General features: G+C 48.3%; 1 protein-coding gene and 1 long non-coding RNA gene across 3 annotated transcripts in view; one reads left to right on the forward strand and one right to left on the reverse strand.

Annotated features, from left to right (window-relative positions):
• The window catches only part of LOC309519152, a 313,729-nt gene extending 296,647 nt beyond the window's left edge, over positions 1-17,082 (forward strand). Inside the window, exons 2-3 of the long non-coding RNA XR_014213692.1 lie at positions 15,715-16,352; positions 16,948-17,082. This is a non-coding gene — a long non-coding RNA (uncharacterized lncRNA). The remainder of the gene's footprint in view (positions 1-15,714; positions 16,353-16,947) is intronic.
• A 640-nt stretch (positions 17,083-17,722) lies between these two features.
• MICALL2 (MICAL like 2) overlaps positions 17,723-27,846 on the reverse strand; it is a 49,004-nt gene continuing 38,880 nt past the window's right edge. For both annotated transcript variants that reach the window (XM_082199710.1, XM_082199709.1), the window contains exons 11-17: positions 27,326-27,390; positions 25,391-25,514; positions 24,074-24,164; positions 22,878-22,951; positions 21,601-21,715; positions 19,268-19,314; positions 17,723-17,860 (exon numbers count right to left, since the gene is read on the reverse strand). In XM_082199710.1, the coding sequence (XP_082055836.1) occupies positions 17,781-17,860; positions 19,268-19,314; positions 21,601-21,715; positions 22,878-22,951; positions 24,074-24,164; positions 25,391-25,514; positions 27,326-27,390 (596 nt within the window). In that variant the 3' untranslated portion in view covers positions 17,723-17,780. The remainder of the gene's footprint in view (positions 17,861-19,267; positions 19,315-21,600; positions 21,716-22,877; positions 22,952-24,073; positions 24,165-25,390; positions 25,515-27,325; positions 27,391-27,846) is intronic.

Here is a 27,846-nt window from a genome sequence, read left to right on the forward strand (position 1 = left end):
GTGCAGAGGCCTCCACAAGTCAATAAATGGATGCCTCTTATTAACATTCCCCCCCCCAGCCGCCTTTTGTCTCCCGTCTCTCAACTCCCCAAATTCTGTCAGTTCTGAGCAGCATGCTAAACCTTAGTAATCCACTCTTTTACAGAAGGTATTTTTAACGCGTCGCGTCGCCTGTGATTGCAATTTTAGCAGCCGTCAACAAATCAGAGGCCAGGGGATAATTTTCTTTTCACTCGCATTCCCGTATAATGGCAAATTAATAAATATTGATGATTTGCTTTTGTTTGCATTCCGTGTTTCTGGAAGGAAACAGGAAAAGCAACCACATTTCACCAGGAACAGAGATGTTGTTGTTTAGTCATTTAGTCGTGTCTGACTCTTCGTGACCCCATGGACCAGAGCACGTCAGGCACTCCTGTCTTCCACTGCCTCCCGCAGTTTGGTCAAACTCATGCTGGTAGCTTTGAGAACACTGTCCAACCATCTCGTCCTCTGTCGTCCCCTTCTCCTTGTGCCCTCCATCTTTCCCAACATCAGGGCCTTTTCCAGGGAGTCTTCTCTTCTCATGAGGTGGCCAAAGTATTGGAGCCTTCAGGATCTGTCCTTCCAGTGAGCACTCAGGGCTGATTTCCTTAAGAATGGATCGGTTTGATCTTCTTGCAGTCCATGGGACTCTCAAGAGTCTCCTCCGGCACCACAATTCAAAAGCATCCATTCTTTGGCGACCAGCCTTCTTTATGGTCCAGCTCTCACTTCCATACATCACTACTGGGAAAACCATGGCTTTTACTATATGGACCTTTGTTGGCAAGGTTATGGCTCTACTTTTTAAGATGGAACAGAGATAAGCTGGTGATGTTCCCCAAAATCATAGGATTGACAGGTCGACAGGCCAACTGACTCCCACGATAGAGTGCAGGACCAAGAAACAGGACGTTCAGGGATCCAATCGGAAGCCATAACGGCTTCTGTAATTCTGGGCTGTCCCAGTCAAATCGGGACAGGTGGAGGGAAATGATGTGAGAAACAGAGGAATCGGCCTTGCACCAAATCAGATCAGTGGTTCATCTATCCCAGTGCTGTCTGCACTGACTGACAGCATCTCTCTAGCATTGCACAGTAGCATAGAATTCTAGAGTTGGGAGTCAGGCAAGGGTCATTCCCAGCCCTACCTGGGAATTTCAGGATTTGAACTCGGGACCCTGTGCATGCCAAACAGGCCCTCCACCACGAGCCCGGGCTTGCCGTTTTGACCTCCGCCTGGCGCATTTAGTTTGGCTACCGTTTCCCCAACCAGAACGGCATTAACCATCCATTTGGCTCCACTGCGCCACAGAGTTCTGGTGCCCAAATGTTTTGCTTGACATCTCTGTTGGAAGAAGCTGGTCTCTTCCCAGTTCTCTTGCATTCTGCTGAATGAATTTGATTAATCGTCGGGTCTCTCTGCAGCTGGCAACATTTGCTGTGGCTTTTTTTTTTTTAAGCGCATCTTTAATTAGAAATATGGAACGGCTATTAGCACAGAGTGGGTCCCCAAAGCTAAAAAGAAAAAGAAGAGAAGGGGGTCTGTGTGGAAGGGAAATCTGGAGACATCACCAAAGAAATATGTATGGTTCTATGGCAGTGTTATTTAATACTTAGATAGTCTAAATGTGGTGTTGAATTCATCCGTGCTTTAAGGTGGCTGGACATACAGCAGGAATGACCAACCTGGGGCCCTCTGAATGCTATCAGACTTCCATCTCCCTCAGCCAGCATGTCCAATGGTCAGGGGTGATGGGAGCTGGAGTCCACAAAGACCCAGAAGTCCACAGGTCCATCCCTACAAGAGACAGCCTAGTGACCTCCTCATGGTCATCTTGAGAGACAGCTTGGTGCAGTGGTTAGATTGTCAGAGTAGTACCCTGGAGATCAGGGTTCGAATCTCACACTCAGCCATGTAAGTGAGCTTGAAAGTAGTGACTGCCTCTTGGCCTAACCTATTATTATTATTATTTATTAAATCTGCACACCGCCCTCATCCGAAGATCTCACAAAAGGAGAGCACAAAATACATAATACAGTGGTACCTCGGGTTAAATACTTAATTCGTTCTGGAGGTCTGCTCTTAACCTGAAACTGTTATTAACCTGAGGTACCACTTTAGCTAATGGGGCCTCCTGCTGCTGCCGCGCCGCCGGAGCCCGATTTCTGTTCTCATCCTGAAGCAAAGTTCTTAACCCAAGGTACTATTTCTGGGTTAGCGGAGTGTGTAACCTGAAGCATATGTAACCTGAAGCGTATGTAACCCAAGGTACCACTGTAAAACAAAAGCAAAACAAACACATTTAAGAAGTCATAGAATGTCAACCAACCAAATGCCTTGTTGAGGAGACACTTTTTCGCCTGGCGCCTCAGGATTTGCAATGGACCTCCCTTCACAGGGTTGTTTTGGGGACAAAATGAGGAGCAAGGGAGAGACACGTACACTCCTTGCAGGGAAAAATTGGGCTGTAAATTCAATACATAAATACGGAATAGTATCCCTGTGCTTCAAACTGCCAGGGATGCAGCCAATGCGCTCAGTCATTAAACTGATGTGCTATGGCAGGCCAGGGTCTCCGTTCCCACACGGGCTGAGGAATGCTGGGTTTCCCGACAGCTTTTTCCTGCTGCCACAGAGAAGAAAAAAGGCCCCGGAGCTCTTGGCAGGGAGAAAACTACGAAGAAGCAGAGCATTAGGTGGAAAAAGAGACAGCAAGAGGAAAGCCATATCAGACATCTTCAGGCAAGATAACACGATAAATAATCAATCAATCCCGAGCGAAATCCTTAAGTGCTTGATGTATCCGCCCGCAAATTGAATCACTTCGCCTACCAGGAAGTTCTCCCTTGTAAATAAATGAGAGCTGAAATGGCCCATCTTGGGGAGGGGTGAATAACGTTGTTAAAGCCTCTGATTAAGTTTTACACAAGCATATGAGAACAAACTAAAAGGTTTTAGCTTTTTAATTTAAGAAATGAGGAATATGATATAATTTCAATTTGGGGTGGGGAGGAGGCGCCTCGGATAGCGGGGCTGGCAATTGGATTAGGCCCTAATGTACTTTTATAAGGTGTCAGCCTCGCTGGCGATTAAGGCAGGGGTGTAATATCCTTTATTAACAATTTAATGGACTTGCTTCGACTCAATCTGTCTTAATCAGCGATTCCAGTCCACCTGGGAGATCGAGTTTGCGTGGAACCCAAAACGCCAGCCTGATGAAGGAGGCGAGACAACAATCCGTCAGTGTCAAAGTGAGAAAGCCAAGATGAAGGAGAGCGGAAAGGCAGGGCAGTTGAGGGGAGACGGTTGCGAGTATTCAGAATCAAACCTCCAGCGGGTGTCAGGGCCTATCTGCTCTCGGACTTTGAGTCGGGTAGGGCATCCTCAAAAGGGAAACATGAGCCCCTCGCAAATGCTCATACCTAGTTTCATTTGCACACGACGTGAAGAAGCCATAGGCTTGTTCAACAAACCATAAGCTCTCCTGCTTGGTTTGTTTATTTTGTTGGGAATCAAGCCTTTATCAGGAGAAACTGGCCACTCTCCAGGCACCCGGCTTGATCTCCGGTTGACCTCCCTGTCTGCATTCCCCAGCAGGATACAGGCTAGGTCGCGATCGGCGATCCTTCTCAGCGTGAGAAGAACACACCACTCTTTCCTGCCCCCCCAGGGGCTGGGGAAAGAGATAGACAGAAACGTATTTACATGCCTTTATTTCTGTCTTTGCAGCGTTACAGAAAACATGTCTGCTCTCTTCAAACTCCAGCAGCCGAGAGAGTAAACTCCACCTACTGTACTTCCTGAACAGCTCATATTACACTCTGAGCTAATTCCGGTGCTTCGCACTGTGAATAGACTGTCCCTCTGTTTCCCACGGAACAGTCCCAACATTCCCATTATGTTTTGCTTTCAAGCTACCAGCTCGCGGCTGCATTGCTTCTATATTGTAACATATTTCCCCCTCCCCAGGGCCAGCACTACCATTAGACAAGGTGAGGAAGCTTTCTCGGGCTGTAGATGCTGAGGAACAGTGTGGCGGTGGAGGAAAGGACTGAGGGTATTGTGTGGCTTGTTTTGCAGCCTTCAGTCACCAGTGACTCCTCAGTTACCAGATGTAAGATTCAACTGCCAGTCTGGCTGGCTTCTCTATATGGATTAAGGAGGCATCGTCTTCCCTACAACTCCAGCCCTGAAGAGACACAGCTAGAGACTATTGAGTGTCAAATAAGAGTAAGAATTCAGGACAGTGGGCTGCTCCTTCAGGCTCCTGTCCGCTCTCAACAGAGGGGTAGGGCTTAGACAGTCACTGGACCTGCCTCAGGATACAAAGGCTTGCTTGACTTCCATCTCTTGCTGGAACAACATCTATGCAAACTTGGAGCTGTCCTGGGTCCTGAAGCTCTTGCCTCTTTTTCCTCCCCATCTACTACTGTGCTGTTATAATAATAATAATAATAATAATAATAATAATAATAATAATAATAATTTATTTATACCCTGCCCATCTGGCTGGGTTTCCCCAGCCACTCTGGGAGGCTTCCAACAGAATATTAAAATACAGTAGTCTATTAAACACTAAAAGCTTCCCTAAACAGGGCTGCCTTCAGATGTCTTCTAAAAGTCTGGTAGTTGTTGTTCTCTTTGACATCTGGTGGGAGGGTGTTCCAAAGGGTGGGTGCCACTACCAAGAAGGCCCTCTGCCTGGTTCCCTGTAACTTGGTTTCTCACAGGGAGGGAACCGCCAGAAGGCCCTCGGTGCTGGACCTCAGTGTCTGGGCAGAACAATGGGGGTGGAGACGCTCCTTCAGGTATACCGGACCAAGGCCAATTAGGGCTTTCAAGGTCAGCACCAACACTTTGAATTGTGCTTGGAAACGTACTGGGAGCCAGTGTAGGTCTTTCAAGATTGGTGTTATGTGGTCTCGGGGGCTGCCCCCAGTCACCAGTAGCTGCAGCATTCTGGATTAGTTGTAGTTTCCGGGTCACCTTCAAAGGCAGCCCCACATAGAGCGCATTGCAGTAGTCCAAGCGAGAGATACCGGATGCTCATAAAAGCAGCTTGCTACCACGTTTTAGATGTCTTCTTGCTCCAAGCTGGTCTCTTCAGATTCTTCCTCACTGCACCCACAGCCCAAATAAACAAGAGGGATCATTGCTCTTATGCCTGGCATGCAGAGGGTTCCTCAATGGCCTGGCTCAGAGTAAGGCACCTTCATAAGCTCATAGTCATCACCGCATACATTTGTGCCAAGGCTCCGCGCAGGATAATACGGTGTAATAATAAAGAAGACTATACCTGTAATACAGGTGGCGCTGTGGGTTAAACCACAGAGCCTAGGACTTGCTGATCGGAAGGTTGGCGGTTCGAATCCCCACAACGGGGTGAGCTCCCGTTGTTCAGTCCCAGCTCCTGCCAACCTAGCAGTTCAAAAGCACCTCAAAGTGCAAGTAGATAAATAGGTAGTGCTCCGGCAGGAAGGTAAATGGCGTTTCCGTGTGCTGCTCTGGTTCGCCGGAGCGGCTTAGTCATGCTGGCCACATGACCCAGAAGCTACGCCGGCTCCCTCGGTCAGTAAAGCGAGATGAGCGCCGCAACCCCAGAGTCGGCCACGACTGGACCTAATGGTCAGGGGTCCCTTTACCTTTATCTGTAAGCCTATGAAGTGTCTCCCCTCTGCCCCCAATCACAGAATCGGCACAATAATTTTGTTATCTGGGATTAGATGGCCGGATGGGCCATTCAAAGGGTGTAGCTCATAAGCAACCTTGTATTCCACCACCTCTTTATAACAGGGATGGGCAATGTGTGGCTCTCTAAATGCTAATAGACTACACCTCCCATCACCCTTCCTGTTGGTCACGCTGGCTGGGGCTTATGGGAGTTGGCCAAACAGAACAACTTAGAACCACAGAATTGTAGGAACCCTTCTATTTCAGCTTGATCACTGAGAAAACCCCCAGAGGCACCACTGGTCATTCCCGAGTCGGCAAGGCTCATTTGAGGACAACAAGGAACCGGCCTCTCCATCTTGGGGAATGCTCTGCCAAGAGAGATTCAGAATGTGCTGCTTTAACTTTTAAATGCCTGCTGAAAACTTTTCTATTCCATCAGGCCTATGCAGGCAGGAGGAAGGCATCTTAGCAAACTAGCTAGCTGATTTCTGATTTTAACATATTTATATTGTTTTCATTCTATGCAGTGCTTTTTTTCTTTTTTTAAAAAAAGGTTCGGGGTACTCTCATTTTCCTACACATATTGAAATACTGCTCCTCAATGAGGCCAAGCATAGATTCACAAAATGTTTAGGGGTATGCGTACCCCTGTGTCCCCCTAGGGGGGAAAAGTACTGATTGTATGTACATAAAATTGTGCACCACTCTTTTTTAAAAAAATAAATAAATCGTGGTATAAAGATATTTTTACAAATAAAAATATGTATCTGTGGGGCCACAGGTTCATCACTCCTGCTTTAGAAATTAACCACCAGATACTGTAACCCTGTGCAAATGGCAGTTCTTAGATACTTGCCCATCTATGTCTAAAGGATTTCCACACTTCAGGGGGAGATTATGATCACTGCCTAGGGTGCTAATAATAATAATATTAATAATAATAATAATAATAATAATAATAATAATAATAATAATAATAATAATAATAATTTAATTATTTGTACCCCGCCCATCTGACTGGGTTGCTAGCAAGACACTCCCCTGACCCGTTTGGATGACTTAATACAGTGGTACCTTGGATTACAACACTTCAGGTTACAGACTCCGCTAGCCCAGAAATATTACCTCGGGTTAAGAACTTTGCTTCAGGATGAGAACAGAAATTGTGTGGCGGCGGCTCGGCAGCAGTGGGAGACCCCATTAGCTAAAGTGGTGCTTCAGGTTAAGAACAGTTTCAGGTTAAGAACGGACCTCCAGAACGAATTAAGTTCTTAACCAGAGGTGCCACTGTACGTGTGCTAAGCAGGAATGCAAAAAAGAAACAAAAACTAAAAAACCAAATGATTAGCAGGCCCGTTTTGTAAAAAATATGTGTGATCAGGCAGGAAGGGGGATATGGGAAAATGTGAGAAACGGATCCCCCTTTAATCCACATGAGACAAATCTCTCTGCCAGCCTCCCCCCCCCCCTCACGGAAGGTAGAATCCAGTGCCTGCAGCTGCAAGTACTCCAGAGTGGAAGATGGAGAGGATGGGAGGGAGGGGGAGTAGAGCATCAAAATGAAGTTGTTTGCAGTGTTTGATTCCATCCCTGGAATTATTTACAGCTGCAGGCGATATGAAAGTATGTAGAGCAAGTGTCCTCATTTACATGCTAATTCATTTATACCCTCTGGATTGATTCCACCAATTCATTTTCAGCCCACTAACTCTTCCGACGTGAATTATATTATCACCTTCAGAATGGCAGCAGGAAAATACAACTTGGGGGGTGGGGTGGGGAGGAGAGAGAGGGAGAGTTGCCCCCTGACCCTTTCACTCTCCAAATCGCCAATGGAAACTGCAAGTTCAACCGTTGCAGAAGGACCGGGAGGTACGGCTGCGCGTCTGGTTTCGAAGCCCAAGCCATGGTCTACATCATCTGTGGGAACCCAGACGATGGTTTGGAATGATGTGTCAGATTAAAGGGCAGCACAGGGAGAGAACTGCAGGCTAGGCCAGAACATAAGAAGATAAGGAGAACCTGTGTTCTGGGCCTGGGGGTTAACCTGAGCAATGCAGTCCAGGTCCGGTCCTGAATCCAAGGGTTCCGCGAGGAGAGAGTCCAACAGGGCCGAGGCAGGACACAAGGCAGGAAACCAGGCAAGGTCAGGCACAGGGTCTCAGGCAAGGTTCTAGCATACCGCAATGTTGCTCCCACAAACTGGGGCAGGGTCCGACAGCCTTTTATCTTTGTCGAGGTAACAGCTGGTCCTCATCCCCCGGTGACTCACCTCCCTGTCTCGCCCGAAGGCGAGCACTCCTCCTGCAAGTACTCAGGTCTCTCCTTCTCTCAGACCTCAGTCTCTGCTGCTCAGGAGACGTCGGTGGGTTACTAGACCCAGAGGCCGCCTCAGCCTCCCCTGACCCAACCGGTAGTGGAGCAGCTGTAAGTGATGGCCCAGCTGAAGGCAACGAGGTCACCCCCACATCTGGAGCGAGGGCAGGCTCAGGCCCCTGACTTGGCACGGGTGGTGCTTGTTGCAGGGGAACCTGTGTAGACTGGGACTCTTCAGGATCTAGGTCCAGATGCCACCTGAGGCAAAGGATCCGGTGTGGACTGAGACGCCTCTGGTTCCAAGCCTGAGCCCAAGTCCTAGGCCATCACACCCTGCTGGGTCAGGCCAGTGACCCATCCAGCCCAACACCCTGTCCTCACAGTGGTGAACCAGATTATTATTTATTATTTATTGAATGTATATACCGCCCTATACCAGGGGGTCTCAGGGCGGTTCGCAGAATGAATGAATAAATAAATATAGCAAAAGCATACTCTCCTCTTCTGTGGTTTCCAGCAACTCGGGCAGACCTTGATATTCTTCTCTTCTATGAATTTGTCAAATCCTCTTTTAAAGCCATCTAGATTGGCGGCCATCACTGCCTCCTGGCTGAGCGTTTAACAATGTGCTGTGTGGAGAAAAGGCATCCTGCAGATTTTGCAAACTTCCATTCCCGTTGGTTCTGCTTGGCTCTGGTTTCAGCTGACTGACATGAGCCCCTCACCTAGACCCCCAAGCTCAGCTGCTGAGATGATGGTGGAAAGTTCACGAGCAATTAAAAAGAAACTGAAGGTACTTTTTACCATCTTTGGTGGACATGCCCGAAGATTAAGGCTTTCTGGGAAATGATATATAATGAAATGAAAAAGGTACTCAAATGTACTTTTCTTAAGAAACCAGAGGCCTTTCTCTTGGGCATTGTCGGCCAACTGGTGCCAAAGAAAGATAGAACTTTTTTTATGTATGCAACAACAGCAGCAAGAATACTTATTGCAAAGTATTGGAAGACACAAGATTTACCCACCCTGGAAGAATGGCAGATGAAAGTGATGGACTATATGACACTGGCCGAGATGACTGGCAGAATCCGTGATCAGGGAAAAGAGACGGCGGAAGAAGAATGGAAGAAATTTAAAATTTATCTCAAGGACTATTATAAACTTGATGAATGCTAGAATGTCGAGGTTTTGAGAAAGAAAGGGTTACAGCGATATAAGACTAGATTAAAGAAAAGATTAAGACGACAGAGGTTGGACAGAAATATTTAGAAGTTGCTAAAAAAATTTGGACATTGGGATGCAGAAAGGGGAGGTACGGGGGAGTCTGAGAAAAGAGGTTTATGGAAAAAAGGTTATGAAACTATACGTGTTTGTATGTCTTTTTATATGTTTGTTTGTTTTAAAAAATTTTGTAAAACCAATAAAAAAAATTTATAAAAAAAAGAAAGTTCACGAGCAATTAATAGGTCCAAGAACATACAGCTTAGGAAGCAGCGGAATAGGATCCCACTGTTTGTGCAAAGGACGCTGCTTCTAGCCGTGTCAGATCGTTCATCCGGCTAACTCAGAACTGCCTCTTCCAACCTTCCCCAGCTTCGGGCCCTCTTGACGTTTTGGACTACAAGTCCCATCATCCCTGACCTCAGGGACTGGTGACAGTTGGAGCTCCACAACATCAGGTCAATAGCATTAGGCCGAAGAAGGCTGGTCTACTTACATAGCAAGTCTCTTTCCAAGTAGGGACGCGAGTGGCTCTGTGGTCTAAACCAAGCTTCCTCAACCTCGGCCCTCCAGATGTTTTCAGACTACAATTCCCATCATCCCGGACCACTGGTCCTGCTAGCTAGGGATCATGGGAGTTGTAGTCCAAAAACATCTGGAGGGCTGAGGTTGAGGAAGCCTGGTCTAAACCACCGAGCTTCTTGGGCTTGCTGATCGGAAGGTTGGCAGTTCGAATCCCCACGATGGGGTGAACTCCCGTTGCTTGGTCCCAGCTCCTGCCAACCTAGCAGTTTGAAAGCACACCAGTGCAAGTAGATAAATAGGTACCGCTATGGCGGGAAGGAAAACAGTGTTTCCGTGCGCTCTGGTTTCCATCACGGTGTTCTGTTGCACCAGAAGTTGTTTAGCCATGCTGGCCACATGACCCGAAAAAGCTGTCTGTGGACAAACGCCGGCTCCCTTGGCCTGAAAGGGAGGTGAGCGCCGCAACCCGAGTTACCCATCTTTCCAAGTCCTGCAGCCAGAGATCTTTGCCTAGCTCAATGGCAGACCACATGCTCCATTTGCCAAAGATCCCAGATTCAACTTCTGGCATCTCCATGCAGCCCTGAAACAAGGCAGGCAGGCAGTACTAAGCTTGCCAGAACAAGTGTCTGTCTTTGTACAAGGGAGTTTCTTTTGCTCCTAAGTGGATTTGCCAAGGACTGGTCCTTCTGAATCCATGAATCCTTCCAGCATTGGTGCCAATGCTCCCTTGCAATTAGCAACTCGCCTGGGATGAGCACATATGACTTTCGCAGGTGCCCAGGTGGATGGCTTGCTATAAACATTGGTTCTCTTTGGTGACAAACGATGATAAGAGACTCCTGGCTTTCGTGGTCCATCTTGGTGAGGCTGCGCAAGAAATCTGTTTGCCCATTGAATTGTGCCTCTGATGATCTCAAGTATCCCTTTGCTAGTGAAACACAGAGCCACTTGGCAGCCGAGGGAGCTGGGGTGGGGGAGGGACAATTTTCTGTCCCTGCTTAATTCTACTTCAAAGCTCTTTGGCCAGGAAAATTGATAATGCAGTCAAGTAGAGTTTCTTTAAATGTCCTCATTTAGCTCTCGAAACTGGGCTATTGAATCCATGCAGTTCTTTGATCAAGACCGGTTAATTAAGTTATTCCCTTGATATGGGTCTTATCACTTTCACTCTAGACCTCCATCATGCCGCCACAATTTGCGTGAAGGCTTTGATATGCATCCAGTAAGCTCCTCCAACCGGCCCAGAAATCGGGAGTTTCAAGATGAGACGCCCAGTTAAGCCTTGTCAGTTTCAGACTCACATCAGTCCTGAGCTGCTGTCTGGAGGGTCTACGAAACTTCCCAGGAACATCGCGCAGCGGATCAAGGCCTTCTCCTGCCACAACCTCGCCAGGACAAACACCTTTGCATCATTGGCCAAGTTGCTTCTCTACTTCATTGCAGGGTTGAGACAGCAGAGAACACCCTTAGCCTGGAGAAGACTATCAATGGCTGTGATGGTTCAATGTTCTTCCTCTGCTATGCCTCTGAATAAAAGTTGCTAGGATTCCCAAGTGTGGACAGCATTATTGCACCCAGGTCTTGCTGGCAGGCTTTCCACAGTGGGCATCTGGTTGGCCACTGTGAGAACAGGATGCTGGACTAGATGAGCCCTTGGTCTGATCCTGCAAGGCCTGGAGGCTGGAGGCTTTGTGTTGTGTGCCAACCACATAGATGATGCCCCATGTCATCTCTTGATGTGCCAAAGCCTAAGCACATAGTCCTTGCTAACTCTTCTGGTTGGGTCTATCTCAGTGCTGGAACCCCATCTCCCAACATGGCTGGCTGGACCACAGACCCTATTTTCCAGGGACAGTCCCAGATTTAAGAAGCCATCCCAGTTTCTGATCTGATCTCAAAATGTCCTGCTTTTCCTTTGTTGTTGTTTAGTCGTTTAGTCGTGTCCGACTCGTGACCACATGGACCAGAGCACGCCAGGCACTCCTGTCTTCCACTGCCTCTTGGTCACACTCATGTTGGTAGCGTTGAGAACACTGTCCAACCATCTTGTCCTCTGTCATCCCCTTCTCCTTGTGCCCTCCATCTTTCCCAACATCAGGGTCTTTTCCAGGGAGTCTTCTGTTCTCATGAGGTGGCCAAAGTATTGGAGCCTCAGCTTCAGGATCTGTCCTTCCAGTGAGCACTCAGGGCTGATTTCTTTAAGAATGGATACGTTTGATCTTCTTGCAGCCCATGGGACTCTCAAGAGTCTCCTCCAGCACCAGAAATTCAAAAGCATCAATTCTTCGGTGATCAGCCTTCTTTATGGTCCAGCTCTCACTTCCATACATCACTACTGGGAAAACCATGGCTTTTACTATACGGACCTTTGTTGGCAAGGTGATGTCTCTGCTTTTTTAAGATGCTGTCTAGGTTTGTCATCACTTTTCTCCCAAGAAGCAGGTGTCTTTTAATTTTGTGGCTGCTGCCACCATCCGCAGTGAGCATGGAGCCCAAGAAAGTAAAATCTCTCACTGCCTCCTTTTCTTCCCCTTCTATTTGCCAGGAGGTGATGGGACCAGTGACCACTAGCAAGCCACTCCAGTATCCCTGCCAAGAAAACTCCATGCTTTTCTTTAGGACATTTCTATTTTTATTGGAGAAATGTTGGAGGGTATGGAATTGGACATCCCCGGGGCTTTTTCCCCCAGCTAGAACTCACCAGAACTCAGTTCCAGCAGCTCTCAGGTGAGCACCATTGCCATCATAAGAGAACAAGGGAGGCATTCATGGTGAGGTGTGCTCCAGAACCTCTTTTTCTAGAAAAATAGCACCGGATATCCCTATTTTCAATGTAGAAATGTTGGAGGACTTTGCAATCAATTCCCACAGCTTTTTAAAGGTGTGTGTGTGCGGCGGTGAGGTGGGGCATTAAATAGTCCCAAATAAATCATATTATTGCCGAGTCAAAATTTCCCCAAAGTTGTTTTTCTGAGAAAATGCCAGATTTTCCCTTGTCTTACCTCAAAGAACAGGCATAGACAACCATGGCCCTCCAGATGTTTTGGGACTACAATTCCCATCATCCCTGACCACTGGTCCTGTTAGCTAGGGAACATGGGAGTTGTAGTTCCGAAACATCTGGAGGGCCGAGGTTGCCCATGCCTGTCAAAGAATAAGGCCACTTTGCAGAATCTCTTCTGAATATTCTCGTCTGTTTTTATGGTATGTCCACCATTCCCACTCCCACCCACCCCACCATGGTTCCATCCAGTTGCAAAAGTGCAGTTGGGCAGTCAACAATTTCTGACCCTCCTTGCAGCTACAGCACAAAAAACCTCCCAAACCCTTTTTTACAGGGGGAGAAGCTGGATGACATTGCAGAAGAACGTTGCCTCAGGAGAATGAGGGAAATTCTCAGGGATGATTCACACCCTGGCCGGCACTTTCTTGATCTCCTGCCTTCTGGCAGAAGATATAGAAGCATGATTAGTTGCACCAACAGGGTAAAGAACAGCTTCTATCCATAGGCTGTTAGGCTGCTGAATGAAAAGATAACAACAGGGCAACTGACTTTCGGGTTTGGTGGGTGTGCGTCAGTAAACGAGGGGAATTAAGACCAAGAGAGCTGAGCGGGGGAGTGCTCATGTAATCTCACTGTATGCAAGTTGTACAAGTGACAATAAAGTATTTCAGAAACTGTTGGGACAATATTTTCCAGAGAAATGGGTTGAAATGATCCTCCCAACTTCTGTACGCACAAATTTGATGGCGAATTCTCTGGGGCGGGGGGAGCCATGACTGTTTGAAATGGTACCGCAGCACTTTAAAGGCATGGTGTCAAAAGGAGATGGGAGCCTTTCATAGGCCTTTGAGAATTAACTCTGCACAATTCCCAACCCACCTCACTAAAAAAGGGGGGGGGATAGATCTGCAAACTCCTGGTCTTGAGAAGGATCCTGTAGCTAAGAATAGGCAGGGAAAACCTTAGCTGGCACTCTCATGAAAAATGGTACGTGGTCCTATTCAAAATATTTAACTGGATTATGAGGGCATCACCCCCACCAGCGTACCTGAACTGGCCACAGAATTACTTTTTAAAAAGAAAGACGGACAATCAAAGGTCCCCCACTTTAAAAAACAACAACATCTGCCTGTCCCCTTTTTTATTAATATTATTTACTTGCCCCAAGTCCTCTCCCTTGGCTGCCAGTATAAACACCAGGTGAAATTCCGATGAGGGAAAAGGCCATTTCTTCCCCCGAGCCACCAAAGCAAAGCCACGTTATATAAACCGGCACCGTTTAAATCATTCTCGATTTAATACAAACAAGTGCAAAAAAGAAGCCCATTGCGGGAGCAACCGGCTAGCTACACGGGCGCGCATGTTTGGATGTTGTCATTCTTTTTTATATGCATATAAGAAAAGAACACATTTCCCTTATTTGTTTTTCCCACCCCTCCCTTCTGTCTTTAATACAACTTCCTGAGGTTTATTTTGAAAAGAAGGAAAAGTCAAGTGGTCCGTGATGCTCTGGGCAAACCGGCTTGCTGAGAGCTACGCTGCCACCTAGTGGTGAGAAGGAAATGTTCGCAGCGAGTTGGTCTCCCCACACACAGAATCATAGAATTGTGGAATTGAAAGGGACACCAAAGGTCATCTAGTCCAACAAGCGCATTAAAACAGCCATGGCTTCCCCCGCCTCAAGGAATTCTGGGAACTGCGTGGTTTGCTGTGGGTGCCGAGAGTTGTCAGGAGGCTTCTATTCCCCTCCCCAGGGCCGGATTTAGGTCTGATGTGGCCCTAAGCTACTGAAGGTAATGGGGCCTTTTATATGTCAAAAACAAATCGTCGCTGTTTTTTGTGCTGAATATATGCTATATAGTAATTTATGGACCTGATAGGTATCTTTTATATGTCAAAAACAAATCGTCGCTGTTTTTTGTGCTGAATATATGCTATATAGTAATTTATGGACCTGATAGGTATCTTATGGGACACGGGTGGCGCTGTGGTCTAAACCACAGTGCCTAGGGCTTGTTGATTGGAAGGTCGGCAGTTCGAATCCCCGCGACGGGGTGAGCTCCCATTGCTCGGTCCCTGCTCCTGCCAACCTAGCAGTTCGAAAACACGTCACAGTGCAAGGAGATAAATAGGTACCGCCCCAGTGGGAAGGTAAACAGCGTTTCCGTGCGCTGCTCTGTTTCACCAGAAGCGGCTTAGTCATGCTGACCACATGACCCAGAAAAACTGTCTGCGGGCAAACGCCAGCTCCCTTGCCCTATAGAGTAAGATGAGCACACAACCCCAGAGTCGTCCGCGACTGGACGGCTAAGGGAGCTGGGAATGTTTAGCCTGGAGAAGAGGAGGTTAAGAGGTGATATGATAGCCATGTTCAAATATATAAAAGGATGTCACATAGAGGAGGGAGAAAGGTTGTTTTCTGCTGCTCCAGAGAAGCGGACACGGAGCAATGGATCCAAACTACAAGAAAGAAGATTCCACCTAAACATTAGGAAGAACTTCCTGACAGTAAGAGCTGTTCGACAGTGGAATTTGCTGCCAAGGAGTGTGGTGGAATCTCCTACTTTGGAGGTCTTTAAGCAGAGGCTTGACAACCATATGTCAGGAGTGCTCTGATGGTGTTTCCTGCTTGGCAGGGGGTTGGACTCGATGGCCCTTGTGGTCTCTTCCAACTCTATGATTCTAGGATTCTATGGACCTAATGGTACCCTTACCCTTAATAGGAATCTCAAGCCATTTCCCCATGTTGCCCTGCAACCAGTCCATGCAGAATGTAGGCACCCTATATATAGAAATGAGCAAACCAGTGATATTTTAGGAAATAGCAGGCTAGCAGGCGGGATCCATAACTTACATCATAGGACCCTACACAACACAAAACACTGTTGCTGGATGTAGGTTTTATTTTATTTGTTTTTTATCTTATATTTTGGTAATGTACATCCAGGGGTTTTTTTTCCTTTAATTTTTTTTGGGGGGGGGCCAAGAGAGTGGCAGGCCCTAAACTATAGCTTGTTTAGCTTATATGTAAATCTGGCACTGCCCCTCCCAGAGCTACAATTCCCAGAGTGACTCCCTCTTCCCAGGGAAGTCTTGGACTTGTAGTTCTGGGAAGGACTCCCGGCATCCTGAACAAACTACAATGCCCAGATTTCTTTGGGGGAAGATTAAAAATTTAAGGGTCTATGACAGTGTTTTAAATGTATGGTGACCGTTGCTGAACCACTCTGGGAAATGTAGCGGGTGGGGGGCTCCCAAGAACTCTCAGCACCCCTCAACAAACCCACAGCTCCCATAATCCTTTGGGGAAGCCACGACTGTTTAAAGAGGTAAGATAGTGCTTTAAATGTGTGGTGTGAACCTGGCTCCGAGTGGTTTTCCAATCCTCTTGATTGTAGCCCTGTGAGGGGAATAGGGGCCTCCTAAGAGCCTTCGGCACCCTTAACAAACTACACTTCCCAGAATTCTTTGGGGAAGCCATAAGGTTTCTGGCAGCTCCATGCCCAATTACAGTGGTACCTTGGTTCTCAAACACCTTGGTACTCAAACAATTTGGAACTCAAACACTCCAAACCCAGAAGTACCGTATTTTTCGCCCCATAGGACACTCCGTCCCATAGGACGCACCTAGTTTTTTTGGGGGGGAAAGAAAGGAAAAAAAATTTCCCTTTATTTCCCCCCCAAAAGCAGGTCGGGGAAACAGAACCAGGCCGCGGAACAGCGGGATGGCGGCGCTGCGCCTCCCTGCTGTCCCCCGAGCTTGTGGGGCTGGCCGATGTCTGCCCCGCGTGAGGGGCGCTCTGCATCAGGGCGGCCCCCCCCTGCCGGGCCGGCAGGCTGCTATCCGCAGCGTGGGGAGCCTTGCCGGGACCTCTGTCAAGGCTCCCCACGCTGCGGATGTCTGCCTGGCGAGGGGGGCGCTCTGCTTCAGGACGCCCTGTCCGCCGGGCGGCAGGCTGCTATCCGCAGCCTAGACATCTCTGCCGGACCTCCCGTAGGGCTGCCTAGGCTGCGGATGTCTTCCTGAAGCCTGGAGAGTGAGAGGGGTTGGTGCGCACCGACCCCTCTCGCTCTCCAAGCTTCAGCAAAAGCCTGCATTCGCCCCATAGGACGCACCCAGATTTCCCCTTCATTTTTGGAGGGGAAAAAGTGCGTCCTATAGGGCAAAAAATACGGTAAGTGCTCCAGTTTGCATACTTAGTTTGGAAACCGAATGTGCTCCATTTTGAGTGTTACGCTTCCAAATTAAGTGCCACACTTTTGTTTTGAGTGCCACACTGAGGTCTGTCTGTTTTTGCTATTTATTTGGGTTTTTTGTTTTTGCAGCTTTTTTGTTTTGTGACTGTGTGGAACCCAGTTCAGCTACTGATTGATTGATTGACCGATTGTGTGACTGCAGTACATTGTTTATTGCTTTCATTTTATGAATCAATAGTCTTGTTAGGTAGTAAAATTCATGTTAAATTGCTGTTTTAGAGGTTGTTTTTAAACGTCTGGAACGGATTAATCCGTTTTGCATTACTTTCTCTGGGAAAGCGTGCCTTGGTTTTGGAACGCTTTGGTTTTGGAACGGACTTCTGGAACGGATTAAGTTTGAGAACCAAGATACCACTGTACTCGCTTGGTTCAGAGGAGGGAGAAACTGGTCCTAATCAGAGTTCCTGAATTGCTCTAGACTGGACTGGGATTCTCCAGACAGACTAGTGTACAGAGAAACCCCAGCCAATGATCACATTTGCTCTCCAAATGATGCCAATGAGTCCACCAAGTTGGCTTTCAAGGCCTGTTCAGTTTGAGGATCTGGACCAGGGACACTCCATCCCTGACTGCCCACTTTCCAGGTTTTGAATAAACCCCTTGTTCGATTCTTCAGCTTCCTCTTTTCTTTTTTCTTTTCTATTTTTGGCCAAATGGCCTTTACTCTCCTAAAGCAGAAAACGGAAACGGAATGGCTACTCCATCACCAACAGCAAACGGACTCTCCGTCTCTCCAAAGATACTTCACTCTTCCGCCTAGTTCTTTATCTTCAACATATGGAATAAGCCGAATTTTGTTTTCTTCTTTTCACTCTCCTGGGTGTTACGGGGCACATCTGCAGAGGGCGAGAAAAACAATACAGTGGTACCTCGGGTTACAGACGCTTCAGGTTATAGACTCCCCTAACCCAGAAATAGTACATCGGGTTAAGAACTTTGCTTCAGGATGAGAACAGAAATTGTGCAGCAGCGGTGCAGCGGCAGCGGGAGGCCCATTAGCTAAAGTGGTGCTTCAGGTTAAGAACTGTTTCAAGTTAAGAACGGACCTCCAGAACGAAGTAAGTTCTGAACCCAAAGTACCACTGTACGCACCTTTGCATAACTGAACAAGATTGCGGTTGCGATCAAGAGGTGTGATAGATTACGGAGTGTAAATGCAGGAAGGGGCTCAGGACAGTTTTCCCAAGATCACCTGACTCCTCAGACCAGGAAGGTTGTTATCTATGGGAGGTTGTTATCTATGCTACAACTCCCATCATCCCTGGCTGGGGGCTGATGGGAGTTGGAGTCCAACACCACCACATGGAGAACACTATCTGGGCTTCTATTGGTCTTGTTTCCTCCTAGACTGACTCCAGCTGCAAAAGCTGAGGCTGCCAAACAGATTACAGTCATACCTCGGGTTACAGACGCTTCAGGTTGCACGTTTTTGGGTTACGGAAACGCCGAAACCCGGAAGTATCGGAACGGGTTGCTTCCGGGTTTTGGTGATCGCGCATCCGCAGAAGTGCTAAATCGCGCTTTGCGCATGCACAGAAGTGTCAAATCGCAAGCCGCACAGAAGTGTCAAATCGCAAGTGCGCAGACGCGGCGCTGCAGGTTGCGAACGTGCCTCCTGCATGGATCACGTTCGCAACCTGAGCGTCCACTGTCCGTCCACTGTTCCAACTTCGGGGAAGTTGTTGCAGGAAGTTTTTGCATCATTCTTTTGGATCTCAAGATTTATGTGGAGATCGTTTAAGCAGGCTGTGTAACTTTTGATGCTTTGTTTATTGGTGATGACTACTTTTGCTCTGTGTGTAGTTATGTGATACTATATATACAGTGGTGCCTCGGGTTACATACGCTTCAGGTTACATACGCTTCAGGTTACAGACTCCGCTAACCCAGAAATAGTGCTTCAGGTTAAGAACTTTGCTTCAGGATGAGAACAGAAATCGTGCTCTGGCGGCGCAGCAGCAGCAGGAGGCTCCATTAGCTAAAGTGGTGCTTCAGGTTAAGAACAGTTTCAGGTTAAGAACGGACCTCCAGAACGAATTAAGTACTTAACCCGAGGTACCACTGTATATATGTTGTAAGCTGCGCCTTGAGCTTGGTTTGAACTCTGGAAAGGCAGCATGCAGATAAAATGACTGATTGATATTGCTTTAAATGTGTGTTGTGAATGTGGTCCAGATCTGACCCAGCACATCTGGTCTTATCCAAGGACAAGGCTTTCCCCCCCAAAAAAAGATCAGGCTTACCAAGCTTCTGGATCATGGCCGCTATCACTTCATCTTCTTCAATTTCCCTGAGGAAGGAAAGACAGACAGTTGAAGGGGGGGGAGAATGCACTCCAGATGTTTCAGCCGCTGGAACGCTATGGAGAACAGCGCACTGAACTATGCAACTTAGGTAGATGAGGACTCTTGGCTTCTTAAAGGTCAGGAATGACCCTTGGCTCATCTCAGCCAAGCCAGACCCTACCTTTCAAAGGAGCAGGGCGCATTCTACCATTCCAGCTCCTTCCCTCTCCCCTGTTTCTATCAAGGAAGCAATCTCCTCAAAAAACTAATCGAGGGGGAGGCAAAGAAAAGTCAAGGAGGTTGCCTACCGCCTCTCTGCATGATTCCCTACAGCAACTGTGCCCCTTTCCAATCAACTGTTGCCGGGACTGGCTAATTCTGCCATGTCTCTGTGGTGCAAATCATCAGATCATTCTTCTATCGGAGGCACACAATGATTTGTTTCCCAGAGGAGGCTGCCCGTTGTCATCCTGCAGGAGTTCCTGTTCTGCTCATTCGTCCAAAGAGGCGAGCAGAGACTCAAGCAGAGACCCAGCAGGGACCCTCGCCTCCTCCCTGACACTCATTTGCAAGTCTTTTTCAACTGAAGCAAGCCCTTCGGTTTAACTCAGCAAAGTTTTGATTTGATTCACAAAAAGTTTTGGGGGGGGTTGGGGGGGCAGCAGGGGAGAGAAATACCAGGCTGGCAACGTAGCCTCTTCCCTACCTGCCTAGTCAGCGAATCCTTTCAGAGCTTGGAGCGAAAAGACCTGGACCGACAAGGAAACAGCAGCCAGAAACGAAGACGGTTCCTAATTACTCCAAAAGGCTTGCCAAGGAGCCGGACCCTATGAACCTCGATTGGCAGAAGGAGCCAGTAAAGACCCACCGTGGGAGCTTGTTGGCCGTTCTCAGAAAACGCTGAGGCCAAAGAGGGCTTCCTCAACGCAGGGCCCTCTATTAAGAAGTCCTGCCTCCTTTTCCTGAAGGGGCTTCCTCTTGAGAAACAGGAAAATCAGGAACAGGGAGGCAAAAACGGAAAGAAGAGGCAGGCAGCCCAACTTTGCAGCCTGTTCCACTCCTACACAGGGAAGGGAGGAACCGACAGAGCCCTGAAGCGGCAAGACTGGAGAGGATGGGAGGGGTCCGAGTTCAGCAGCAGAGCATCACCTTCGCATGGCAAAGGTCCCAAGTTCAGATCCTTCCTTCTTACATGTGGGGAGGCATCTTTCTTAGGACTGCAAGATGCCTTGCACTGAGCCCTGGGGCCATATCTAGCTCAGGTCTGCCTTCACTGACTGGAAGTGCCCCTCCAGGGGTCTTCTTCTACAACTAATCCAGAATGCGGCAGCTAGACTGGGAGCAGCCGCCGAGACCATATAACACCAGTCCTGAAAGACCTACATTGGCTCCCAGTACGTTTCCGAGCACAATTCAAAGTGTTGGTGTTGACCTTTAAAGCCCTAAACAGCCTCGGCCAAGTAGACCTGAAGGAACATCTCCACCCCCATCGTTCTGCCCGGACACTGAGGTCCAGCGCCAAGGGCCTTCTGGGGGTTCCCTCCCTGTGAGAAGCCAAGTTACAGGGAACCAAGCAGAGGGCCTTCTCGGTGGTGGCGCTCCCCCTGTGGAACGCCCTCCCACCAGATGTCAAAGAGAACAACAACTACCAGACTTTTAGAAGACATCTGAAGGCAGCCCTGTTTAGGGAAGCTTTTAGTGTTTAATAGACTACTGTATTTTAATATTCTGTTGGAAGCCTCCCAGAGTGGCTGGGGAAACCCAGCCAGATGGGCGGGGTACAAGTAGTTCAGAAGGCAGAAGCTGGGAAATACTGGATGGGGAACAGCTAGGAGAAGGGACACTGGGAGATAGAGAGTTAACAGATTCACTGTCTCTGGAAAGCATTCATCCGCTCTCCCCAAGGTCAGTGGCAGAACAGAAAGCAGAGGGGACAAACTCAGATTACAAGACGTAGGAGTGACGTAGATAAAGGGGGTGTACCCTTAATTGGGAGCACCGCCATTCTAGGAGATGGGTCCTTTGTTCTCTCACTATGATCATTAAAGGTTCTAACTGGTTAGAAGACTCCTTTTCCTTTGTTCTGCTTATCTGCTGCTGGGTGGGCAGCGGGCAGGGAGAAAGCCGATTCCCTGAAGTCTGACAGTTGAACAACAACGGGTCCAGGACATAACCCTACAGTACCTCACTTGTCCTTTTTCTCCAGGATGGTGAGGGATAGGCAACAGAGTGAAGGCAATGCACAGCCACAGCCTTCTCCCCCACCCCCTGCCTGAAAGGCCTTTGCGCACCTGAGTCGGTCTTCATCCAGGTCTTCCACGATTTTATTCCGGTCGTTGACTGTGGCCACGTACAACGCCAGCAGCTCCTCCTCGCGGGCCTTCTCCCTGGGCGTCTTCGAGAACTCTGAGCAACAAGGGGAAGGGAAAATGGAACAGGCCATAACCATTAATTGGCTCGCGAAACATCCACACAGCTGTGAGTGGGGCAGTGGCAGTGGTAGTGGGGAGGTGGCTGGCAGGGCTTGCCAAGAAGAAGAAGAAGAAGAGGAGGAGGAGGAGTTTGGATTTGATATCCCGAAGGAGTCTCAAGGCGGCTCACAATCTCCTTTTCCTTCTTCCCCCACAACAAACACTCTGTGAGGTGAGTGGGGCTGAGAGACTTCAGAGAAGTGTGACTGGCCCAAGGTCACCCAGCAGCTGCATGTGGAGGAGCGGGGAAGCGAACCCGGTTCACCAGATTACGAGTCTACCGCTCTTAACCACTACACCACACTGGGAAGGCATGTGAAAGTCCAACCCCGTGTCCTGGATTCGAGTGGCGACAGTGACGGCAGGAGAATGGAAAAGAAAACTGAAAGGACGAATGTGCCTTCCAGCGGAGGATTGGCGAAAGGAACAGAATGAGATGAAGCAGGGAAGGAATGGAGGAAGACATGGGAGTGCAGAGGAAGCCGCAGATAGTCTTGCCCCTTATTCACCCAGTAGATCTCTACCATGAGTGTCCGCTTGTTAGAGTTCCAGTCATGCTTTAAATGCATTTGCTGCTGCTGTGTTTGGAACTTTTCTTTTTTTTTTACTTTATGTGTAAATTGCCTTGAGGTGGTGCTTTAGAAGGAGGTTAATAAATTAGTTGTAATAAATAATAAAAGAGGTTTAAGGACTGTCTCAAGGCAAATCTAAAAAAATGTAGAATAAATATCGACAGTTGGGAAAAACTGGCCTGCGAGTACTCCAGTTTGAGAACAGCCTTTACCAAAGGTCTTGTGGGCTTTGAAGACACTCGAACTCAGAACGCAAGGGAGAAACGTGCTAAGAGGAAGGCACATTTGGCAAACCCGCACCGTGATCAACTCCCGTACGGAAACCTATGTCTCCACTGTGGAAGGACGTGTGGATCCAGATGTATGTATGTATGTATGTCTGTATGTACCGGTATGTATTTTTCACCTGCACAAAGTGAAAGCAGCACAAGACGCGAGTCACCTGCACTGGATCAGAGCAAAGAGAAAGGGGAGGGGGAAACATTTTCTTAAAAAAGAGTCTCTAGAGAAAGGCGGAGGACCCACCAGATTTGCTCATGAGGCTCCTTAGCTCGCTCTCGATGTCCCACTGCTTTTCCTCCAGCTTCTGTTGGTTCATCCTGTCGGTTTCCAAAGAAAGGAGGGGGAGGAAGTATAGCGAGAAATGATACAAAGCATCAAAACAACTTGGCCACAATCAGGAGTTTTTGCCCATGGTATGACTATTTTCCACCTTCCCATTTTGACTCTCTCTTGCACCCTATCTGCGTCACCTAGCATCCCCCTCCCCCTCAAGTTCTCCCCCTCCTCATTTTATCCTCACAGCAACTCTGTGAGGTGGGTTAGGCTGAGAGGCAGAGACTGCCCCCCAAAGTGAGTCCCTCCATGACTGATGGGAGGATTTGAACCCTGGTCTCTTCCTGGTCCTAGCCCAACACTTAAGCCACTAACAGCACAATGGCTCTTTAAACTTCTTTTTGTCCTTTCCATTCCATGGTTTTTAATGTGTAATTGTTCTAAGCCACTCTAGTCCTTCCTGTTTTCATTTTTTTTTTTAGTAAAGAGCAGTATGTGAATACAGTTATAAACACATCAATAATCTGCCGGATTTGAAAAATCCAGCAGAGGGGAGGATATCAGCTGACAGGCCGAATACCATCTCTGCAGCCACTTTCCCATCACACACACACATACCCCGCCCCTGCTGAGAAATGGGCAAACTTTTCCAGACCTTAGCTGCGATCCTGTTTTGCAGGGGGCTGGACTGGATGAGCCTGTTAGAATTCCTGCTCCATGATTGCAGTCATGGGATTGTTGTCTATCACATGACGGTGTATATTTTGACTCCACAGAGTGGGAAGTGATGGAGACAGGATGTTTGTGTTGCTGTGTTCCGTGAAGTGGGACTATTGTCCTTTGTTCATTTTCTCTTTGCTGTCTGATGCTAGAGAGAGAGGGAGCCATGTTGCAGTGCTCCGTGTGTAAATAAAGTAGATTAGCCCAAATGCTGAGTTGCTGAGGTCTGTCACGCGCATGATGCACAAACTCTGCAGATCCCTAAGTGTGCCAGTGTCTGTCGACATCGGTCGCTGTGATGTTCGTGCAGAAGAAAGCTTATGAAGCTCCTGAATGAAAGACCAGGAGGGAGGGAACATGCCAGGGTCCTACTTGAGTGTAGTCTGAACTCCTGACAGACCCCTGGGTGCCCCTCCACGATTCTGCAATTCTCCGGTTTCACTTACTTGTGCATCAGCTCAGACTCCCGCCGCAGCAGCAGCTGCTTCTCGTGGATCAGCTTGAACCATTCCACCATCAGGGCATCCTCGCTCTCATCTGCAGACGCAAGACCAAAGAAACCTCTGAGCTCTTTGCTTCGGAGGCTGCCAGAGGTTTGATAAACCCTGACTTCCGGGAATATAGAAATCTTAGAACTAAGCCAATTGGGGCTTGAAAGGGGGACATCTCGGACCCCGCCAAACAAACCATGGGCAGCGTCCCGAAGGAAAAGCTTCAACATTTCATATACAGTGGTGCCTTGGTTATCCAATTTAATCCGTTCCGCAAGTCCGTTCCAAAACCAAAGCGTTCCCAAACCAAGGCACGCTTTCCCATGGAGAGTAATGCAAAATGGATTAATCCGTTCCAGACTTTTAAAAACAACCCCTAAAACAGCCACTGAACATGAATTTTGCTATCAAATGAGACCACTGATCCATAAAATGAAAGCAATAAACATTGTACAGCATTGTACAGGCTCCCTGCTCCTGATTTGCTCCACTGCCGCGACCAAGCCCTTCAGCCGGCCAATAGGGCTGGCTGGTGGGCGGGGTTAGCTGCATTTAAGCAGCCGTGGCAGCGCTCTGTCCCCAGTCTGTTCCTGCTTGCATCGGATCTCCTTCCCTCCCTCCCTTTAGGTCAGTTTCCTCTGCGTATTAACCTTGCTATGGACTTCGGTTGGTTGCCTTGGTTGCCCAAGGGACATGGTCGGACTTTTTTATCCATTTGGCAAACTGGCAACAGCCTCTCGGTTTCTTTGCCTACCTCGTAGCAACTCGTCACAACTTTCTGGCATTGGCGGTTAGGCATTGGAATAGGTGTACTGTGCTGGAGGATCGGGTATGAGCCATCATCTACCCCTCCTCTTTTGGGTATTCCGTTAAAGGAATCCGGCGGTCGTGGATCCTGTCCGAAGCCTTGCGGGTGGCTAGGGCCATGGCACGACCCCCGGTGACGTCATGGGGGAGCTTCCAGTTGTATTTGCATCAACAAGCTCCTCCCATTGGTTGTCAACCCTGATATGACTCCCGTGGAGTCTTGTATTGCTGTTTCATCCAATGCCTAAGCCAATACTACTCACATGCTGTAACCAATAGAGTTGTGGCCTTATTTTGCCCATTAACCAAAAATAATGTCTCTTTCTGTCTTATTATAATCCTATGCGGGTGGCGGTTCCTCGACTCACAACCAAGGTACCACTGTACCCCATAGTAAGAGTAACTAATCATGCAGGGGGGACCGCAGTCGCTTCTCTGCCCCGAAGACACCTGTACCCGCCTCACCTCCCTCGCAGTTCCTCAGCTGCTTCTCCATCTCCACCCCTTTGAGCTCCAGCTTGTCCAAATCCTTCTCGATCTGCCGGACTTCCTTCTGGATTTCCTCCTCAGGGATATAGTCTGGGTGGCGCTGAAATGGGAAAAAAACCAGCCGTACTTTATCAGGCACGTCATACGACAATATAACCCTTACCGTTAAGGAATGACCTCAGAGCACAATCATCCGGTTTTCTTCCTCCACATTATCCTCACAGAATTGCAGAACTGTAAGGGACCCCCAAAGGAAATCTAGACCAACCCCACTGCAAGAATCACAGCTCAAGAATCCCTGGCAGTTGGCCGCCTCTCCTGTGCTTGAAAACCTCCAGTAAAGGAGAGTCCGCCACCTTCTGTTCCGCACAACGTCCCTGTGAGGCACTTCGGGCTGAGAAGCGGTACCGACGAAAGAAGAATGGCCGACAAAATTAATGGACTACGCAGAATTGGATAAAATGACAGGAAGGATTCGAAACCTGCGGGACCAGAGATTTACAGAAGATTGGAAGAAATATACGAACTATTTGAAGAGCAACTGTAATCAACAAATTAGGACTACAAGAAGTTTTCTAAGGAGAAATATATGAAATATTGCAAAGAAGAGGGAGATTAGTTATTATATTTAAATGTAATAGTGAAAGTAAGAAATGTAAATTCAGTGAAAAGATTGGAAAATTTTCAGATGTGATTGATGGAAGTCAAAAAAGTTGCATAAGTTACCGTATTTTTCGCCCTATAGGACGCACCGGCCCATAGGACGCACCTAGATTTTGGGGGGGAATAAAGGGGGGGAAATTATTCCTCCCCCCCCCAGGCATGGGGCTGGGGAAGCTTGGGCTTTGGCAGCTTTGGCATCGCTCTGGGAGCTTGCGGGGCTGGAGGAGGGGAAAGCCCTCCGCTAACCTTCTAGCCAAGTCGGGGGACAGTGGGAAAGGCGCGCTGCGCCTCTCCCGATGTCCCCCGAGTTTGCGGGGCTGGCGCTGGGGCTCTCCTGAAGCCTGGAGAGACAGAGGGGTCGGTGCGCACTGACCCCTCTCCCTCTCCAGGCTTCAGCGAAAGCCTGCATTCGCCCCATAGGACGCACCCAGATTTCCCCTTCATTTTTGGAGGGGGAAAAGTGCGTCCTATAGGGCGAAAAATACGGTATATAAGTATGTTTAATAATTGTTGAAAATGATACGTTAAAAAACTAATTATATATATATATATATAGAGAGAGAGAGAGAGAGAGAGAGAGAGAAACGGAATATTGGCCCACACCAATGGCCTTGAGCACATCTGAGTCTCTTCACCCCTAACATCAGAGATGGGATGCCTGCAGAAGACCTGCTGGTAGACTCCATCACCCATGACCGCTGGCCATGCCGGCAGGTGCTGTCAGGGAACTGCCATCAGAGGCAAGAGGAGAGGTAAGACTCTCCAATGATGCAGGGGAGGGAACTAGCAAGGAGAGAGAGAGAGCTTCCTCTGGGGAAGGAAATCCAGGGGACACCAGGGAGAAAGGGGAGGCTGAGAGTACTGCGGGGGGAGGCTCCGAGACTCTTCCAGTGAGATCAGCGGAGAGAGCACAGGACCTCCGCTTGGCACGCCCACGCAGCGCAGAAGGCTTCCGCGCAGAGAATCTAGGAGGAGACTTGGAGTCAAGGAATTTCTATGTTGGAGGAAGTTTAGAAGACGCCCACTGACGGATTCTGCCAGTGACTGAGACAGTCGCGTTGCAAGGGCTGTAAAACCAGGGAAAGGTTTAGCTATACAACCAGCTTGGAGCAGTTTGCAGTTTACGCACAAGCAACCCCAATTCCCATTACAGGTGCGGATGGGATTTTGAGTCCCGCTGCTCCTAGATGAGGGCTAGAGGTCTCCCCATCCCGGCACAAAACTGCCTTTCTTCACTCCTGGCCATACCTTTGAGGGAGACAGCGCTTGACCGGTCGGAGACTTCTGGAGGACTCTAGGAGGAGACGGCCTCACTGGGAAGAGAGGAAAAAGGAAAGCCTCTTAGATGAACGGGCAGCACCACCCAGTTCATGTCTACTCAGAAGCAAGCCCCACCACGTTCGATAGGGCTTGCGACCAGGTAAGGAAATGCAGAACTGCAGGGCTGTACAATGGTGCCTTGGTTCTCAAACTTAATCCATTCCGGAAGTCCGTTCCAAAACCAAACCGTTCCAAAACCAAGGCACGCTTTCCCATAGAAAGCAATGCAAAGCGGATGAATCCGTTCCAGACTTTTAAAAACAACCCCTAAAACAGCAATTTACCATGAATTTTATTATGAATTTTAAAAAAATTATTCCCTGCACTGATGATAGCAGTTATTTGGATGGTGGACTTTTATCCATTTCCGCAGTCACACAATCAATCCATCAGTAGCTGAATTGGGTTCCACACGGTCACAAAAACAAAGGAACCGAAAATGCCTCAAA

The sequence above is a fragment of the Podarcis vaucheri genome (genome assembly GCF_965113315.1).
Source record: "Podarcis vaucheri genome assembly, chromosome: 14".
Classification (NCBI taxonomy): domain Eukaryota; kingdom Metazoa; phylum Chordata; class Lepidosauria; order Squamata; family Lacertidae; genus Podarcis; species Podarcis vaucheri.